General features: G+C 43.3%; 1 protein-coding gene across 1 annotated transcript; it reads left to right on the top strand.

Annotated features, from left to right (window-relative positions):
• The first annotated feature begins 883 nt into the window (after positions 1-883).
• LOC120969919 (F-box/FBD/LRR-repeat protein At3g26920-like) lies at positions 884-2,896 on the top strand. The gene is made up of 3 exons (XM_040397239.3): positions 884-1,864; positions 1,948-2,082; positions 2,189-2,896. Exons 1-3 carry the CDS (start codon positions 932-934, stop codon positions 2,579-2,581), a joined length of 1,461 nt encoding a protein of 486 aa, XP_040253173.1. The 5' UTR covers positions 884-931; the 3' UTR covers positions 2,582-2,896.
• Positions 2,897-20,877: the final 17,981 nt, after the last annotated feature.

Raw genomic sequence — 20,877 nt, 5'->3', positions numbered from 1 at the left:
TAGGAATTATAGTAGTAGCGCTTTTTTGCAGACGCGCTACTGCTACTACCATAGCTGTAGCGCGCTTTGTTGACACGCGCTACTACTAAGTAGCAGTAGCGCTTAGTCCTAACCAGCGCTACTGATATACATCTGTGTATAAGGTTTTTCCTAATAGTGCAAATTGGACGACCTTTTCGCTAAGCTCGATGGCGTACGTGACGATCTCAGCGTCAACATCGGCTCGATCTGCATCGACGGTGACGTTGAAGCTCGAGGAGATCCTGCGGTGAACGAGTATATCACTTCCTGCCTTGATAGTTGCAGCAGCTGCTGAAAGCGGTTGAGAACGCTAACGACTTGGACAAGGGCCACCATGAAAAGGTGTACTCCTTTCGTCCTGATTTATTAGGCCTCTGATCAAAAGATAGGTATCAAGACAACCTATTAATTGTGTGTACTAATTTAGGTTGTAAATCATGCGCATTAAAACGGTGATGACATGTGCTCCCTCCATCCATGTGTGTTGGGCACCTAAGAGAATAAAAAATTGCAATACTTAGTCGCTACATGCACCCAGCCTTTGCAAACCGCGAGTGCATGTAAACAGGAACAATTAATTGAGCGGACTAATCTCTTGCATGCCTATCGTTGGTTGGCTGCAACGATGCCACTTTCCAAACTATGCACTAAAAGCACGTGCTATTTGATTTTGCCTCGTCCAACCTGTGCACACCTTGGTCGTGATGCACCTCCTTAAACACCGTACGTATGCATCTAGACGGAGTGAGTACTTGATAACTTTTCGTCTCCGGCACGAGACGCGATGAGATAGAGCGAGCGCCTCATGTACTTCCACGGCTTATAAATTTGGAAGCAGCTCAAGAGCCCTCCTACCGTCCTCGTAGTACCACCTCCCCGTCCAAATTCTCCGTCTCGCCAGCCACGCGACATGAAGAAGAAAAAGAAGGCGGTGGAACCAGCGGCCAAGAGTAGCAGGCCACGGAAGCGGAGCCGCGACGGTGAGCTCGACGGCGATCTCATCAGCCACGGTGATCTCATCAGCAAACTCCCCGATGACATCCTCTGCACAATCATCTCCCTCCTGCCCACCAAAGACGGCGCACGCACCCAGGTTATCGCTCGCCGATGGCGTCCCCTCTGGCGCTCAGCGCCCCTCAACCTCGACGCCTCCAAACACCTCTGCTCCAATGACTTCAAGCGCTTCTCCCTCATCTCCAAGATCCTCTCCGACCACCCTGGCCCCGCCCGCCGCTTCGTCATCTATTCCATCCGCCTCCACATAGCGGAAAAGAGGTATGCCGAGGAAGCCGCTCAGATCGAGAACTGGTTCGTCTTCCCTGCCCTTGACAACCTTCAGGAGCTCGACATCAACTTTAGGCAGCCGTTTCTCTCTGGACGTGAGAACCGTTACCCGCTGCCACCATCCGTGTTCCGCTTAGCACCAACCCTCCTTGTGGCAAAAATTGGCCTCTGCAATTTCCCAAATGAGATTGTCCATTCGCTGAGTTTTCCCTTGCTCAAGCAGCTCACCTTATCTCGCGTCTCCATTTCCGAGGATGACTTCTCGGGGGTGCTCTCTGGCTGCCGTGTGTTGGAGTCGCTTAAATTGCAGGGTATTCGTGATGTGAATTGTCTCCGCATTAGCTCGACAACTCTCAGGATCATCATCATCGCCTACTCTTTGTTTGAGAGGAAAGGAGAATTGTTCATTGAGGACGCCCCTTGCCTTGAAAGGCTGCTACTAGTTAATCCGGGCTCAGGCGGTGAGACTATCCGGGTAATTAAGGCACCTAAATTGGAGACATTGGGCCTTTTGTCTGCCCGCATCTCAGAAATTGAGATTGCTAATATAGTCTTCCAGGTAACCGCAGAATCAGTCTCTAGACTTTTAGCTGACATTGTTAGTTCGGGTGCTTAGTAATCTTTATTGTTTTCTTTATTTAGAGATTGATCCCATCCAGTTCGGAAGTTCCAATATGCACTGTAAAGGTTTTGGCTCTCCATTTCTCTAGCCCTGATTTGGATGCAGTTCTTGACATCCTTAGATGCTTCCCGTGCTTGGAAAAGCTCTATGTCTTTGTGAGTATTCATTTTTCTTTTCTTTGTATATCAAAATAAATATTCAATTCTCATCTAATAGAGCCGTTAGCAAAATGTTAATATATGTTTAATATGTTCTTCCCAGAGGCACTGTTTTACGAGGGCAGCAATAAAAAATGTGCCTCAGTATGAGTCACTAGATCCAATCAAATGCCTTGAGAGGCATCTCAAAGTACTGGTGCTGAAAAAATACAAAGGTGGTGAGGAAGATGTTGGATTTGTAAAGTTCTTCGTTTTGAATGCGAAAGTGGTAAAGGAAATCAACTTTCAAGTGTATAAGAAGATTGATATCAACAAGAAATGGATGACTGATCAACTCAGGCTGCTAGAAGTGGAAAATAGAGCTTCTCAAGACGCCCGATTGAAATTTGGAAGAAGTTGTGCTAGTTGGATTCGCTGTTTGGATCCCCAGGACTTGTCAATTGCCGACCCTTTCAACTGTTGTTTTGTAGATGCTCCTTCAGAAGCATATCTGTGATCTGTCAATGGTCTGATACCTTAAGATTGTGGTGTCTTATGTCTGAAAGAAGAATATGGATGCAACCTAGTTTATTATAGTTACAGTCAGCAGTGCATGCTTGTTTTCTAGTTTAAATCAGCGCTTCATGCTTGTATTGAAGACTGAATTATCCTTTTTTTTCACCCAGAAGTATGTGAATTTTGTACTGTAAGTTAATGGTTCTGAAAAGTAAACCTAGTATTGTTACCGTATATTTCCATTACACACTTGGTCCCTGCTGACGGAATGATGCAATTGATCAAGTGTTTTAATGTTAAGGTTAGCATTCACTAGAATATTCTTATTTCTTTTTGCATTTTCAAATTGGAAAAATACCAGTCTTTTTCCTACACAAGAGAGGTAATTGTTCATGCTATTTCTGCTCGGTCCGGTTTTCCTTTCAAAGTATTATTTGCATATCACATACTTCTGTAGTAGCTATTCATGATATTGCGAGTCGACTCTGCTGGTAAGTATATATTTCCCTGTTTCTCAGCAAGTCAATAGGAATTCTTTGGCTTCGTCCTTCTCTTTGTAGACTGGGTTTTCCTTGTTCCCATATTGTCAGCCGTTCCTAATACATTCGCCTTCTGCTGTTTCTTTTGCTGGCCTTCATGCACAAAATAATTCATCAACTTTGACATCAGGAGCTCTATCTCTGACATCACAATGTGCAAACAGTGTACTGAGGTTTCCAATCAGTTTATAAATCATACTGTACAAGCCATACTCTGGTGACTGATGCAGAATAAATAGGCAGAAGCAACTGAATTATAGTAGTTATTCACAATTTTTTTATTACAACAGTTATTTTACAGCTTTCACTCTTGTATAACTCCACAAGCCTTAAGCACCCCGGTTCTATTTCCATCGAAATGAAAATAAACTCCTGATCAGAATGCATCCAGCCACCAGCTATAACTCAACTTCGATGTCAGAAGTATGATAAACTCTGATTTTCGTCACACTATGGAATCTGTCATATAATTGCATCAATCCCACCGATGTGCAACCAATTGGTAATTGATTGCTGACAAAGCGTCTCAATAAAACGTCAGAACATTGTAAACAACATGGTAACCAGACTATTAACATGAAGTTATCGGGAGAAACAACATATACACTGTACACACCACACCAAGGTGTGGAAACTGAGAAACAGGGCTGATTCATTCTCTGGCCGCTAGGCATTGTACCCTGCACATATATCTTTCTTTCCATCACATGAACTATCTCTTTGATTTGTTTGATCGATGGATTCGTGGTTCATGTGTTGGTCTCTGTCTCTGACCTCCTGTAATTTGCAGAGAAACAGGAGGACGCCGGTGATGGTGTCGAACCTCGGGGAGATACCAGAATACAAGTTGAACCCCGGCGAGCTCCGGTTCCAGAAAGGGGATGAAGTGCTCAAGGTAGTGGAATGTGTTTTTCTTTCCATTTTTAGTTCAGATAACAAAAATAGCATGAAGTTGGTGAAAAAAAGATGATATAATTAACGGTGTACACGTCGTACATTAACGGGGTACACGTTGTATAGGGCACGTACCAAGTTCCAAAATGGAACCGAACCAAGGTTTATGTCAAAATAGCAAAAGGGCCCGTGCGTTGCAACGGGAGAAAAATTATAATCTCCAATGCCCATGATCACATTTCGTTGCATCGCCAAGATATATTATCACTGTCAATTTCGTGAAGTCATGAAAAAATTAAACTCGTGAACATTTTAAAAATTCATGAACAGTTTTACAAATTTCAAACATTTTCTAAAATCAAGAAATTTTTTGAATTCATTAAAAATTTATAGTATTTGCAAAAATAAATTGTGAACACTTTTTTTTAAAATTCTTGAATCGTCGGAAATTTCTAGAACCGACGAACCGTGTTTTGGAAAGTGGTGAAACAATTTTTAAAATCCACGAGCATTTTTCTGATTTAACAAACATTTTTAAAAAAATGCATGCTCATTTTTTGAATCAGTGAACATTTTATGAATGAATAAACTGTTTTGTAAGTCACGGACAGTTTTTGAATTTTTAGGATATTTTTTCATTCATGAGCATTTTTCTAATTGGCGAAATTTTGTTTAATTTCATTACAGTTTTTAATAAAGGAATTTTCTAAAACATCATGAACACTTTTTAATTTCCGGAAAAAAAAATTTCAAAATGTCGAACATTTTTTTAATAAGCAAATCATTTTTTATAAAATCGTGAAAAATTTTGAGTCCACAAAACAATTATGATTTATTAAACATTTTATTTAAAAATTATCATTTTTTAGTTTTTCGGACGTTTTTGAAATCTCAAATTATTTAAGTAGAAAAAAACAAAAACAAAAGGGAAAAGAAAAAATAAAAAAACGAAATTTATAAAACAGATTGCCCGGACATGTGCCGGCTCAAACGGGCGCGCTGCGTCTTCTCCCTACACTCAGAGCGCAGTATATGAGATCCCTACTACATGGGCCGGCCCAGGAGGGGGATGTCCCCTGTGTGAGACCTTTTTTATCACTTATAGGTGGCATCGGTGGGGGAGCTCCTATTGGGCGCATAACGCGCTGGCAATGAAACCAGTGATAAAAGATTTTCACAAATTTAAAAAACAAGAATAGAAATGAAACCAAAAAACAGAAAAGAAATGAAGACAGAAAAGGAACAAAAAGAAAAGAAAGATGAAAAAAGAAAAGAAAGAAAAAATTGAAAACCCCCTAAAAAACCTGTTTCAGGGAAGGTTCTAGAACATTCCCAAAACCAGTTGGGGGTGAAACCTCGAAATGGTCCGACCCATTGAAACAGGGTACCTACGCGCTATATAGGACCGCGCCATCGATGGGTAATATTTTATAACTTTCGGGCAATTTCGATGACGTGCAGTCAGAAGTAATAGACCCTTTATTATTATAGATATAGGTATATATTTTTTTTGACAGGTAGATATAGGTATAGATAGTCGACAGAGAAACGCAATGCGATCAGGAAGCCATGTGAGATGTAGATCTCAATTCAGGCTGGACGTACGGAGCGGGCTTTTCGGCCCGCTCGTAGTCCGCTCTAGATCGGACCGATTGGTCCTGGCCCGTTGAAAAAATTGGCTGGTCCGAGCTGGGAATTTCCGAAATCACTAATTGAGGAGTACTTGTTGTAAAGATCACTCCAATTCCCCCTGGTTGTAAAGATCACTCCAATTCCTCCATGTGCGCCACTTGTCGCAACCTGGAAGTTTTCCCTTTTTTCGTAGATCGGTTTATTCAAAATGTTTTATCTCTCAAATCGTGCGTCCAAATCTCGAACCGCTTTCACCGTTGGATTCCTCGCGTAGAGATCTTCATAGATAGATCCCACGTTGATAGGTTTTGACGAACTTTATTTTAATGAAAAAAACGGACGAAAAAACCGAACCAGGAACATGGGTTTTTCCCTTTTCGAAAGAGGCACACCCGTGCCTCTCACAAAATCACAACCGTGCCTCTCGGGGAAGCAAAACCGTGACTTTCGCGGAAGGAAAAAAAAAGAAAAAACGCGTTTTTTCGTTTCCGAGGAGGCACGGCCGTGACTTTCGTGAAAGCACAACCGTGCCTCTTGCGGAAGCAAAACCATGACTCTTGCGAAAGAAGAAAAAAACAGAAAACGGGTTTTTTTTCCCTTTCCGATAGGCACGGTCGTGACTCGTGAAAGCACAACTGTGCCTCTCGCGGAAGCAAAACCGTGACTCTCGCGAAAGAAAGAAAAAACAGAAAACGTGTTTTTTTTCGTTTCCAAGAGGCACGGCCGTGACTCTCGCGAAAGCACACCCGTGCCTCTCATGGAAGCAAAACCGTGACTCTCGCGAAAGAAAAAAATAGAAAACACATTTTTTTTCGTTTTCGAGAGGCACGGCCGTGACTCTCGCGAAATTCAAAACCATGCCTCTCACGAAAGCGAAACCGTGACTCTCGCGAAAGGGGAAAAAAGAATACGCGTTTTTCGCACAAAACAAAAATTCAATTTTTTTGATTGAAAAGCTAAGGAAGACCGGTGAAAAACCAAAATGTCAAAAAAACCCGTAGAAAAACCGTTTAAAAAGCTGAAAACGCGTGCGGAAAAGCGAAAAAACGAAATTCGGAGGGAACGCCCAGAACGCAACACGTGACGAATGGCTGAGAGCGTGCCAAGTGGAGCTGATCGTTGCGAGACTCCCGAAGGAGCGCTCGTTAACTAGTTGCTGTCAGGAATTTCGACCCAAAAATCGACTAGTCCGGTCCGGCCTTAGCTCGGTTAACTCGACGGGACCGAACGAACACGACTGTTTCTTACGCACGTGTAAACTCACGTGATGGAGTAAATCATGGAGAAAATTGACTTGGGGGGGGGGGGGGGGGTAGAAAAGACAGTTGTCTTTATGATTTACTCCATGTTATTGCAAAAGAAAGTTAATCCAATTGGAGAGACAGTTATCTCCACTATTTACTCCACGTTATTGGAGAGGCAATTTTCTCCATGATTTACTGCCTAAAACGTTGGACTTTTCCATTTATTCAGCGAAGCAGAAACAGAAACAACGAGACAGATGGGCGCATCGCGGGGAGCAGGCAAGTCTCGTCCATAATGGGATACGTTCCTGGGATCCGGCTTGCCTGCTCCCTCCTCATGCTCCCATCTGTGCTCCCACTTCATCCTACGGTTGTCTTTTTTCTTTTTTCCTTTCTAATCTAATCATTTCCCCCCTGATTTTAAGGGGGTGGGGCCGGGCTTTATTTTGTTCCAATCAAATCAAGCCACGTACGCGGGAGTACGGATGGGCGCACGCGCGGGGAGCAGGCAAGTCTCGTCCATGATCGGATACGTTCCTGGGATTCGGCTTGCCTGCTCCCTCCCCATGCTCCCATCCGTGCTCCCACTTCATCCTACGGTTGTCTTTTTTTCCTTTTTCCTTTCTAATCTAATCATCTCCCCCCTGATTTTAAGGGGGTGGGGCCGGGCTTTATTTTGTTCCAATCAAATCAAGCCACGCACGCGGGAGCACGGATGGGCGCACGCGCGGGGAGCAGGCAAGTCTCATCCATCATCGGATATGTTCCTGGATCCGGCTTGCCTGCTCCCTCCCCATGCTCCCATCCGTGCTCCCACTTCATCCTACGGCTGTCTTTTTTCCTTTTTTCCTTTCTAATCTAATCATCTCCCCCCCCCCATTTTAAGGGGGTGGGGCCATGATTAATTTTTTTCCAATCAAATCAAGCCACGTACGCGGGAGCACGGATGGGCGCACGCGCGGGGAGCAGGCAAGTCTCGTCCACGTTCCTACCATCCTACCCCACCCCCTCCCCCAGGATCCTATTAACCCGTGCCATCGAATGGAAGATCAATCAGTGGCAGATCAGAATTTGCACGAATGTACGTGGGCATACACGTTACATGCCCTAATGCAACATGCAAGCTGTAAAAAGGTTACCAGCAAATGCGCGATTGGGAAAAAACATTTTCCGTAAACCCTAATAGCTCTGGCGACTAGGGTTTGGTGGACCCGACGGCACCCGCAGATTGGATCAGGGGGGCGCACCGGAGTTCTGCCGTAGGATGGCAACACCTTCCGGAAGCGGCAGCAGGGCGGCGACGGAGACGCTGTCGCCGCGGACTGCTAGGGCACGCCTGGAGGAACAACTTGGGAAGCTTGACATCTCGGAGGAGGAGGCGACGCGCTTGGTGCTAGATGATCGCGTCGAGGGGGCGCCAGAGAAGTGGATGGTGGCAGGGAAGATCTTACACCGCAATACTCTCCACATCAACACTATCTCGAACGCCCCCAGGCCTGCATGGGGTAACCCTAAGGGACTAATCTTCCGTATTACTGGAGAAAACATGTTTGTTGCGGAGTTTGCAACGTAGCGAGACAGAGATCATGTATGGGACGGATCCCCATGGCACATCAGCAAGAACACAGTCATACTATCTGAATTTGATGACTCTATGTGCCCATCGGAACTCAAGTTCGACAAACTGAAGGTCTGGGCCCGTGTTGTCAACCTTCCTTTCAATCTGCGTGATGATTCCTGGTGCAAGGCAATAGCAAAGCAGATCGATAAGGAGGTGCTAGTTCGATTCACTTTGATCATGGGGGAGGCTACCTGCGCGCCCGTGTTACTCTGGACGTAGCCAAACCATTGAGAAGATGGATCCTGATCAACTCTGCAAGGCGAGGTTCTACAGATCCGTATGATATTCAGTATGAAAATATACCTCACTTTTGCTTTTGTTGTGGCCGCTTAGGCCACTCCGATCTGGTATGTCTGACTCCTGGTACGAGAGATGAGAATGGTGATTTGCCGTTTGGTAAAGGCATGCGGCCACCGGAAGATAAAAAGGAGAGCGGCCTCATTTAAGGGTTCCTCGAAGCCCCAACCAGCTAAACCGAGCAAGAACGACACCAAGAACTCTTGTACTGCTGCCGATGGAGGTGTCGAGGTGAACTCTCCAGTTAAACGCAACACAGCCCCAAAACGCAAGGGGACTCCCTCAACCCAAGTCTACCGCCGAGTTGAGGTCCCGCTCTTGACAAACCATGCAGCAAATGATGCAGAGGGGGGGGGGACTTGCAAGTACAAGTCTGTCCAAGGATGGAGAGGGCATTGAGGACGATGGTGTTGTGAGAGAACCAACAAAGAAGAAACCCACGCCTACAAATTCATACAACACGGCAGAGGATGTCCAACAGCCCTGCCCGTCCCAATGATATGCTTAAGCTGGAACTGCCGTGGGCTTGGGAACCCCGAGGCAGTTCGCGAGCTTCGCAGCGTTGTGAAGTAAGAAGGCCCTACTCTGGTTTTTGTCATGGAAACAAAGATCAGAGGGAAACGTGTCGAGAGACTACAGCAGACCTTAGGATTTGTTGGATGTTTTGCTGTTGATAGCGTTGGACTAAGTGGAGGCCTTGGTCTCTTCTGGTCTAAGGATGTTTCGGTAGAACTCAAGAACTACAGTTCGGCCCACATTGATGTTGTGGTGCGCGATGCTTTGGATACCTCGGTGAGTTGGCGATTCACCGGGTTTTATGGAGCGCCTAGAGCTGAGAACAGGCATCACAGCTGGTGGTTCCTTCGTACCCTACACCGCCTCTCGCATGATGAGTGGTTGCGTATGGGTGATTTTAATGAAACTCCATATGGGGAAGAGCATTTTAGTCGGACAGCTAGACCGGAATGGCAAATGAGAGAATTTCATGATGTTACCGATGATTGTGGGTTCCACGATTTAGGTTGGTCCGGAGTTCCCTGCACATGGGACAACCGACAAGCCGGCAATGCTAATGTAAAAGCTCGGTTAGACCGGGCATTTGCTAATGAGGAATTCAGACAGAAATTCGAGTATGTTAAAGTGCGCCATGTCTGTTCAGTCGAGTCGGACCACTGCTTTGTACTGCTCGACGTGCGGCATCAACACCCCAACAGCAACTCACATGCTTCGAAACCCTTTCGCTATGAGAATATTCGGCAGTCTCATAATGACTATGCTCAGCTGGTTACTGAGACTTGGCGAGTACAAGTTAGATAGCCAGGCCTGCACGGTGTAATGGACTCCCTTGCGGCTCTCCAACAGACGCTTATGACCTGGGGGGTCCGAGAATTTGGTTCCTTAGCAAGGACCGTCCGACATCTACAGAAGCGGCTAGACAGGCTGCGATGTCAATCAGTTGGACGAGGTCCGTCAGAGGAGGAGAAAACTACTATGTCTAAGCTCCGAGAAGCGCTCAAACTGGAGGAGATATGGTTGAAGCAACGGTCTCGCGTTCCTTGGCTGCACGAAGGAGATCGCAACACGGCCTACTTTCAGGCGCAAGCAAAGCAACATAAACGATTAAACAAGATCGCCAATTTGCATCAGTCGGACGGCTCAGTTTACGCCTCGGGAGATGAGGATAAAGAAGAAATGCTTGCGTTTTATCAAAGCCTATACACATCTCAAGGGTATAACAACAGTGAGGAGTTGCTATTGCATGTGCTAAGTCGGGTCACGCTGGTGATGAATGACCTGCTGTGCAAACCATTAGAAGCTTCAGAGGTGCATGATGCTTTATTTCAGATGGCCTCGTCCAAAGCGCCTGGGGTAGATGGATTCACAGCCGGCTTTTATCAGCGCCACTGGGAGCTCCTGAAGCATGACATTATTCCGGCGGTGCTTGATTTTTTGAATGATGGTGAATTACCTACATGACTAAATGATACGTCCATCACATTAATCCCTAAGGTACGTCATCCACAGAATACCTCTCAGTATCGGCCCATTGCATTGTGCCCAGTTCTTTATAAAATTGTTGTCAAAGCGATAACTAATATGTTGAGGCCTTGCATGGATGAGATTATAAGTGAGGAGCAAAGTGCTTTCGTTCCAGGTCGCTTGATCACGGACAATTTCCTTGTGGCATTCGAAAGTGCACATACGATGAAGAGACGAAAGAAGGGGAAAAACTTCTCATGTGCAATTAAATTGGACATGATGAAAGCTTACGATCGAGTGGAGTGGCACTTCCTTGAAGCCATGCTATTAAGACTCGGGTTTGCTGGCAATCTGGTCAGACTAATCATGAAGTGTGTCACATCCGTCTGCTCCTCTGTTCGGGTTAATGGAGAATTATTGCCTTACTTCACCCCTTCAAAAGGCCTTCGGCAGGGCTGTCCCGTGTCTCCATACCTTTTTCTGCTCTGCGCTGAAGGATTTTCGTCCCTGTTGAAGTACTATGGCAATCATATTGATTGGGGCATCCGTGTGGGATTCAGAGCCCCATGGGTAAGTCACCTTATATTCGCAGATGATAGCTTGATCTTCATCAAGGTGAGCGTGGAAAGTGTGTCTCGTTTGAATGACATCCTTATGATCTATGGCGAGGCCTCCGGCCAGTGTGTTGACCGAGCAAAAAGCTCCATCTACTTCAATTCAAACACACCTGCGGCCTTAAGAGGGAGTCTCAAACATCTTTTGAACATCCAGTCAGAAGCTTTTTCTGAGCGATATCTCGGTCTACCCACTGCTGTCGGAAGAATCACGAGTGGAACCTTTGAACACATTGGGAATCGAGCGAGGGGGAAGATGCAGGGCTGGTCTGAATGGTTCTTTGCTTGTGCAGGCAGGGAGACTTTGATCAATTCAATTGTGCAAGCTATACCGACGTTTAGCATGTCCTGTTTTCTATTGACCAAAAAAGTGTGCAAGAATTTAACCTCAAGCATGGCAAAAATTCTGGTGGGGGAGTTCGGTGGATCAACGTTCTCTTCACTGGATAGCTTGGGATAAGCTTGCTACACCAAAGATCAAGGGAGGAATGGGTTTTCGAGACCTACGACAGTTTAACCTAGAGCTTCTTGGGAAGCATGGCTGGAGGTTTCTAACAAATCCAGACACTCTCTGCACCAAAGTGATGAAGGGGAGGTATTTCCCAGACTGTGATTTTATGCAAGCATCAACTCCCAAATCTGCATCAGCCATATGGAGGGCGATCATCGCTGGGCGCGCAACCCTCAGTGCTAGTCTTGTAAAACGCATTGGTGATGGGGCCTCTACCTCGGCATGGGAGGACCGATGGATCCCATCGGCTGTTTCTATGAGGCCCATGTTCAGGCCACCATCGTCTACGGTCAATATGGTTAGTGATCTAATTGACTCGGATAACTGGACATGGAAGCATGATCTAATCCGAGCGACATTTATCACACTGGACGCGGAGGCGATACTCAATATTCCACTCCGTCAGGGACGCGGGGAGGATTTCCTTGCTTGGGCACATGAAATATCCGGCATCTACTCCGTTAAAACAGCCTACTGAGCTCTAGTGAATCAGAACGAGCATATAGCTCTAGAACGAAGGGCAGGTAGCAGGGCCATCAACGAATGAGGAGCAGATGTGGAGTTACTTATGGAAACTCAAAGTTGTCCCAAAAGTTAGAGTATTTTGGTGGAGGGTAATCAGAGGAATCATCCTGGATGAATCTACCCTACAACACCGTCATATCAAAGACACAAGTTTGTGTAAGTTGTGCCTTGCCATGGATGAGGACTTGATGCATGCTCTTGTCCACTATTCGCATGCTAGGCGTTTTTGGGAGGAGGCGAGATTGCTCTTTGAGATTAATTGGCCACGGCTCCACCCTAGCTCTTGGGCACGTGATATACTATGTGATATGCAATTCATAGACAAGGATCGTGCCACAATCATTACTATCATGTGGGCTATCTGGATGTCTCACAACAGAAGGATTCATGATCAGGAGGTTATCGATCCAGCTACCTCGGTTCGACGCATTCGTGAGGACCTGGCGTTGCTGGACATTCCCCGACAGAGCTTCATACCGCTGCCGGGTCATGGTTGGCAGCCCCCTGAAGGAAACCTTGTAAAGATCAACACTGATGTTGCAATACACCGCAATGCCTGCAACACCAGCGTGGGGGGAGTAGCCCGCTCTTCCTCGGCATTCCTGGGTGCATGGTGCAAACCCCATCTTGGGGTCATGGATCCATTCATTGCTGAAGTGCTCTCCTTACGTGAGGGCGTCATCTTCGCGAAGCTTTGAGGCTACACGCACGTGCGACTGGAATCCGACTGTCTTGAGGCAGATAACCTCTGGAACTCTAGCTACACCGACCGATTGGTAGTAGCACCGATATATTCAGAAATTAGAGAGCTCTCTGCTAGCTTTTTGTCTTTTCATATTTCTCATGTAATAAGAGCCGCTAACGGTCCCGCACACCTGTATGCTAATCGTGCATGTACGCTTGATATGACTGAAAGCTGGCTGGATATATTCCACCCCTAGCTTCCTAGTTAGCAGCCTCCTGGCTGACTGCCCAGTGAATGTTTTTTCCTTAATAAAGCTCTCTGAAGTTCCCCGCAAAAATGTAAAATGGTTTGTCACGGCACATGCAATGGGACGTGGCTTGCCTGCGGCCGCTACGTGCGACCATCCATGCGACCCAGCCATCGCACGACTGTGGATCCACGCACGCCCCGCTATAGAATTTCTGTGAAAAAAAACGAAATACACATCCTTATACAAATTCTCTTCTTTGATACACTCCTATCCACATCTTTCCCCTTCTGTAAGAACTGAAGCTCAACCTCCAGGGCCTTTCCGCCGTCATACCATAGTCTGGCGTCCACCTAGACGAGCTAGCGTGTTCGTGGCTTCCGTCTTCAACAAAGCCGCCGACATGTAGCTCGTGGATTCAACATCACCTACACAGGACAGAAGTAAATATCCGTTTCTTCTTGTTTTGCTCCCGTCTGATGCAAATTGAATTGCGAGAAAGCTGAGAGCAAATCCATTCTGTTTAATAAAAATTCTTTCCATCCTATTGTCAATCTTGTGCTCGCAATGCGAATGACAAAACTCGAATGCTTGGACCAATTAATCTATTGCTTGCTTACTCTGTGCCTCTAGGTTTGACATTTGGACAGATGGTTATGTCTGCACTTTTGGCAATAGAATTACAATGATTGTTGGGATCCCTATCATCACACTTAAATTGAAGGATAACTGAGAGGTCAGATGAGCATGATGCCTGCGGACATTGTGCATAGATAATTCTGTGAACGAGTATATTTGATTGGGGAGATGGAGTAGCATTCAGTTAACCGTACATACAAGTTCAAATAAAAATCAGTTGCAACCTGGAAGTCTAACGCACATGAGATAAAACTCTTGAGAACAAAATATATTAGGTTGCCTTCGGTTGATTGAGAGAGAATTGATTTTGTCATGTCATCAAACTAGAGTCAGAGGTCCCAATGCTCCCTTGCAGTGAGGGATTCGGCGTGGAATATTGCCGGTGTAAATATGTATACATGTGATTGGTTGGATGCACTTGTGAAGAAAGTTGGAGACGTTTAGTTTCATTGAAGTTCTGAAATTATACTTGAAATGAAAGTGTGGACTGCTTATACCAATGGAATTTTGCATGCTTCTTGGATCTGTGGTGGCATTGGGATGGTATGACCACTTGGTTGCAACATTGAAGCATTTAGGGTACATGTTGGATTCGGTTGATGGAGGAAGTCTTGATTTTCTCCTGTCATTGAACCAGAGTTAGAGGCCCTAATGATCCTTTGCAGCGAGGTGTACATGTTATTTTTTGGATGACCTTGTGGAGAAAGCAAAGTTTAGTTGCACTGAAGTTTAAAAAATAGGAAACTTGAAAGTGTGTACCGCTTCTACCATTGCTGCATTGTATGGTTGGAATCCAGCTAATAGTTGTCGGGTTGGTCGTGGCATAGAGATGTGATACGTCTCCAACGTATCTATAATTTTTGACTGTTCCATGCTATATTATATTCTGTTTTGTACATTATTGGGCTTTATTATACACTTTTATATTATTTTTGGGACTAACCTATTAACCGGAGGCCCAGCCCAGAATTGCTGTTTTTTGCCTATTTCAGAGTTTTGCAGAAAAAGAATATCAAACGGAGTCCAAACGGAATGAAACCTTCGGGAACGTGATTTTTAGAACGAATGTGATCCAGAGGACTTGGACCCTACGTCAAGACATCAACCAGGAAGGCACGAGGTAGGGGGCGCGCCTACCCCCCTGGGCGCGCCCTCCACCCTCGTGGGCCCCACGTTGCTCCACCGACGTACTTCTTCCTCCTATATATACCTACGTACCCCCAAACTACTAGATACGGAGCCAAAAACGTAATTCCACCGCCGCAACCTTCTGTACCCGTGAGATCCCATCCTGGGGCCTTTTCCGGAGCTCTGCCGAAGGGGGCATCGATCACGGAGGGCTTCTACATCAACACCATAGCCTCTCCGATGATGTGTGAGTAGTTTACCTCAGACCTTCGGGTCCATAGTTATTAGCTAGATGGCTTCTTCTCTCTTTTTGGATCTCAATACAATGTTCTCCCCCTCTCTTGTGGAGATCTATTTGATGTAATCTTCTTTTGCGGTGTGTTTGTTGAGACCGATTAATTGTGGGTTTATGATCAAGTTTATCTATGAACAATATTTGAATCTTCTCTGAATTCTTTTATGTATGATTGGTTATCTTTGCAAGTGTCTTCGAATTATCAGTTTGGTTTGGCCTACTAGATGATCTTTCTTGCAATGGGAGAAGTGCTTAGCTTTGGGTTCAATCTTGCGGTGTCCTTTCCCAGTGACAGTAGGGGCAGCAAGGCACGTATTGTATTGTTGCCATTGAGGATAACAATATGGGGTTTATATCATATTGCATGAGTTTATCCCTCTATATCATGTCATCTTGCTTAAAGAATTACTCTGTTCTTATGAACTTAATACTCTAGATTCATGCTGGATAGCGGTCGATGTGTGGAGTAATAGTAGTAGGTGTAGGCAGGAGTCGGTCTAGTTGTCTCGGACGTGATGCCTATATACATGATCATACCTAGATATTCTCATAACTATGCTCAATTCTGTCAATTGCTCAACAGTAATTTGTTCACCCACCGTAATACTTATGCTCTCGAGAGAAGCCACTAGTGAAACCTATGGCCCCCGGATCTATTTTCCATCATATTAATCTTCGAACACTTCGTTATTTATATTGCCTTTTATTTTACTTTGCATCTTTATCATAAAAATACCAAAAATATTATCTTATCATATCTACCAGATCTCACTCTCGTAAGTGACCGTGAAGGGTTTGACAACCCCTTCATTGCGTTGGTTGCGAGGATTTATTTGTTTGTGTAGGTGCGAGGGACTTGTGCGTGGCCTCCTACTGGATTGATACCTTGGTTCTCAAAAATTGAGGAAATACGTACGCTACTTTACTGCATCACCCTTTCCTCTTCAAGGGAAAACCAACGCAGTGCTCAAGAGGTAGCAAGAAGGATTTCTGGTGCCGTTGCCGGGGAGTCTACGCAAAAGTCAACATACCAAGTACCCATCACAAACCCTTATCTCCCGCATTACATTATTTGCCATTTGCCTCTCGTTTTCCTCTCCCCCACTTCACCCTTGTCGTTTTATTCGCCCTCTCTTTTCCGTTCGCCTCTTTTTCGCTTGGTTCTTGTTTGCTCGTGTGTTGGATTGATTGCTTGTCACGATGGCTCAAGATAATACTAAATTGTGTGACTTTACCAATACCAACAACAATGATTTTCTTAGCACTCTGATTGCTCCTCTTACCGATACTGAATCTTTTGAAATTAATGCTGCTTTGTTGAATCTTGTCATGAAAGGTCAATTCGCCGGCCTTCCTAGTGAAGATGCCGCTACCCATCTAAATAGGTTCGTTGATTTGTGTGATATGCAAAAGAAGAAAGATGCGGACAATGATATTGTTAAACTGAAGCTATTTCCTTTTTCTCTTAGAGATCGTGCTAAAGCTTGGTTTTCGTCTTTGCCTAAAAATAGTATTGATTCTTGGAATAAGTGCAAAGATGTTTTTATCTCTAAGTATTTTCCTCCTGCTAAGATCATCTCTCTTAGAAACGACATCATGAATTTTAAGCAACTTGATCATGAACATGTTGCACAAGCTTGGGAGAGGATGAAACTAATGATACGTAATTGCCCTACTCATGGTTTGAATTTGTGGATGATTATACAAAAAAAAATATGCCGGATTGAATTTTGCTTATAGAAATCTTTTAGATTCGGCCGCGGGAGGCACTTTTATGGAAATCACTTTAGGAGAAGCTACTAAACTCCTAGATAATATTATGGTTAATTATTCTCAATGGCACACTGAAAGATCTACTAATAAGAAAGTGCATGCGATAGAAGAAATTAATATTTTGAGTGGAAAGATGGATGAACTTATGAAATTATTTGCTAATGAAAGTGTTTCTTCTGATCCTAATAATATGCCTTTGTCTACTTTGATTGAGAATAATAATGAATCTATGGATGTGAATTTTGTTGGTAGGAATAATTTTGGTAACAACGCATATAGAGGAAACTTTAATCCTAGGCCGTATCCTAGTAATACCTCTAATAACTATGGTAATTCCTATAACAACTCTTATGGAAATTTTAATAAGATGCCCTCTGAATTTGAGACTAGTGTTAAGGAGTTTATGAATTCGCAAAAGAATTTCAATGCTTTGCTTGAGGAAAAATTGCTTAAAGTTGATGAAATGGCTAGGAACATTGATAGAATTTCTCTTGATGTTGATTCATTAAAACTTAGATCTATTCCACCTAAGCATGATATCAATGAGTCTCTCAAAGCCATGAGAATTTCCATTGATGAGTGCAAAGAAAGAACCGCTAGGATGCGTGCTAAGAAAGATTGTTTTGTGAAAGCGTGTTCTTCTAGTTATGAAAATAAAGATGAAGATCTAAAAGTTATTGATGTGTCCCCTATTAAATATTTGTTTTGCAATATGAATCTTGATAATGATGGGACTGAAGAGGATCCACCTTCACCTAGAAGGCGTTCCAAAAATTCTGAGTTTTTAGATCTTGATGCAAAAATTGTTAAAGGTGGGATTGAAGAGATCAAAACTCTAGATATTAATGAACCCACTATTTTGGATTTCACTAATTATGATAATTTCTCTTTGATAGATTGTATTTCCTTGTTGATATCCGTGCTAAATTCTCCACATGCTTATAGCCAAAATAAAGCTTTTACTAAACATATCGTTGATGCTTTGATGAAATCTTATGAAGAAAAACTTGAGTTGGAAGTTTCTATCCCTAGAAAACTCTATGATGAGTGGGAACCTACTATTAAGATTAAAATTAAAGATCATGAATTCTATGCTTTGTGTGATTTGGGTGCTACTGTTTCTACGATTCCAAAGACTTTGTGTGATTTGCTAGGTTTCTGTGATTTTGATGATTGCTTTCTAAACTTGCACCTTGCGGATTCCACCATTAAGAAACCTATGGGAAAAATTAATGATGGTCTTATTATTGCAAATAGGAATTATGTGCCCGTAGATTTTATTGTTCTTGATATAGATTGCAATCCTTCATGTCCTATTATTCTTGGTAGACCTTTCCTTAGAACGATTGGTGCAATTATTGATACGAAGGAAGGGAATATTAGATTCCAATTTCCGTTAAGAAAAGGCATGGAACACTTCCCTAGAAAGAAAATAAAATTACCTTATGAATCTATTATGAGAGCCACTTATGGATTGCCTACCAAAGATGGCAAGATCTATCCTTGCTATTATGCCTAGCTAGGGGCGTTAAACGATAGCGCTTGTTGGGAGGCAACCCAATTTTTATTTTTAGTTTTTTTTGCTTTTTGCTTCTGTTTAGGAATAAATATTTGATCTAGCCTCTGTTTAGATGTGTTTTTATGTTTTAATTAGTGTTTGTGCCAAGTTAAACCTATAAGATCTTCTTGGATGATAGTTATTTGATCTTGCTGAAAATTCCAGAAACTTTTTGTTCACGAAAGTAGTTGTTAAAAATCACCAGAAGGTGATAAAATATTGATTCTAATTTCTCCTGATCAATAAAAAAATTATCTAGGTCGTCCTTTTTTTGCTGAATTTTTGGAGTTCCAGAAGTTTGCGTTAGTTACAGATTACTACAGACTGTTTTGTTTTTGACAGATTCTGTTTTTCGTGTGTTGTTTGCTTATTTTGATGAATCTATGGCTAGTAAAATAGTTTATAAACCATAGATAAGTTGGAATACAGTAGATTTAACACCAATATAAATAAAGAATGAGTTTGTTACAGTACCTTTAAGTGGTCTTTTGTTTTCTTTCGCTAACGGAGCTCACGAGATTTTCTGTTAAGTTTTGTGTTGTGAAGTTTTCAAGTTTTGGGTGAAAGATTTGATGGATTATGGAACAAGGAGTGGCAAGAGCCTAAGCTTGGGGATGCCCATGGCACCCCCAAGATAATCTAAGGACACCTAAAAGCCAAAGCTTGGGGATGCCCCGGAAGGCATCCCGTCTTTCGTCTACTTCCATCGGTAACTTTACTTGGAGCTATATTTTTTTTCACCACATGATATGTGTTTTGCTTGGAGTGTCTTGTATGATTTGAGTCTTCGCTTTTTAGTTTACCACTATCATCTTTGCTGTACACACCTTTTCAGAGAGACACACATGATTCGGAAATTATTAGAATACTCTATGGGCTTCACTTATATCTTTTGAGTTATATAGTTTTGCTCTAGTACTTCACTTATATCTTTTAGAGCACGGCGGTAGAATTGTTTTATAGAAACTATTGTTCTCTCATGCTTCACTTATATCTTTTTGAGAGTCCTATGAAATAGCATGGCAATTTGCTTCAACTAAATATCATGAGAAATTTGATACTAGATAATTGTTTTGAGATATAAAGGTGGTAATATCATAGTTGTGCTAGTTGAGTAATTGTGGAATTGAAAAATACTTGTGTTGGAGTTTGTGATTCCCGTAGCATGCAGGTATGGTGAACCCTTATCTAACGAAGTCGGAGCATGAGGTATTTATTGATTGTCATCCTTTGTGTGGCGGTCGGGATCGCGCGATGGTTAACTCCTACCAACCCTTCCCCTAGGAGCATGCGTAGTAGTACTTTGCTTCGAGGGCTAATAATTTTTTGCAATAAGTATATGAGTTCTTTATGACTAATGTGAGTCCATGGATTATACACACACTTACCTTTCCGCAATTTTCTAGCCTCCTCGGTACCGTGCATTGCCCTTTCTCACCTTGAGAGTTGGTGCAAACTTCGCCGGTGCATCCAAACCCCGTGATATGATATGCTCTATCACACATAAACCTCCTTATATCTTCCTCAAAACAGCCACCATACCTACCTATTATGGCATTTCCATACCCATTCCGAGATATATTGCCATGCAACTTTCCATCGTTTCGTTTATCATGACACGTTCCATCATTGTCATATTGCTTTGCATGATCATGTAGTTGACATTGTATTTGTAGCAAAGCCACCATTCATAATTCTTTCATACATGTCGCTCTTGATTCATTGCATATCCCGGTACACCGCCGGATGCATCCACATAGAGTCATATGTTGTTCTAAGTATTGAGTTGTAATTCATGAGTTGTAAGTAAATAAAAGTGTGATGATCATCATTATTAGAGCATTGTCCCAAGTGAGGAAAGAATGATGGAGACTATGATTCCCCCACAAGTTGGGATGAGACTCCGGACTAAAAAAAAGAGGCCATAAAAAAAAGGAAAAGGCCCAAATAAAAAAAAGAATGAGAGAAAAAGAGAGAAGGGACAATGTTACTATCCTTTTACCACACTTGTGCTTCAAAGTAGCACCATGATCTTCATGATAGAAAGTCTCTCATTTTGTCGCTTTCATATACTAGTGGGAAATTTCATTATAGAACTTGGCTTGTATATTCCAA

This window comes from Aegilops tauschii, chromosome 1, assembly GCF_002575655.3.
Source record: "Aegilops tauschii subsp. strangulata cultivar AL8/78 chromosome 1, Aet v6.0, whole genome shotgun sequence".
NCBI classification, from domain to species: Eukaryota; Viridiplantae; Streptophyta; class Magnoliopsida; order Poales; family Poaceae; genus Aegilops; species Aegilops tauschii.
This window is presented reverse-complemented; position numbering and strand designations above follow the sequence as displayed.

Excerpts from the sequence above, each read along its gene's own strand:
- LOC120969919 (XM_040397239.3), top strand. The coding sequence starts at position 932 with ATGAAGAAGAAAAAGAAGGCGGTGGAACCAGCGGCCAAGAGTAGCAGG. Across the intron at positions 1,865-1,947 it reads TTGCTAATATAGTCTTCCAG|AGATTGATCCCATCCAGTTC; the intron begins GTAACCGCAGAA and ends TTCTTTATTTAG. Across the intron at positions 2,083-2,188 it reads TGGAAAAGCTCTATGTCTTT|AGGCACTGTTTTACGAGGGC; the intron begins GTGAGTATTCAT and ends TGTTCTTCCCAG.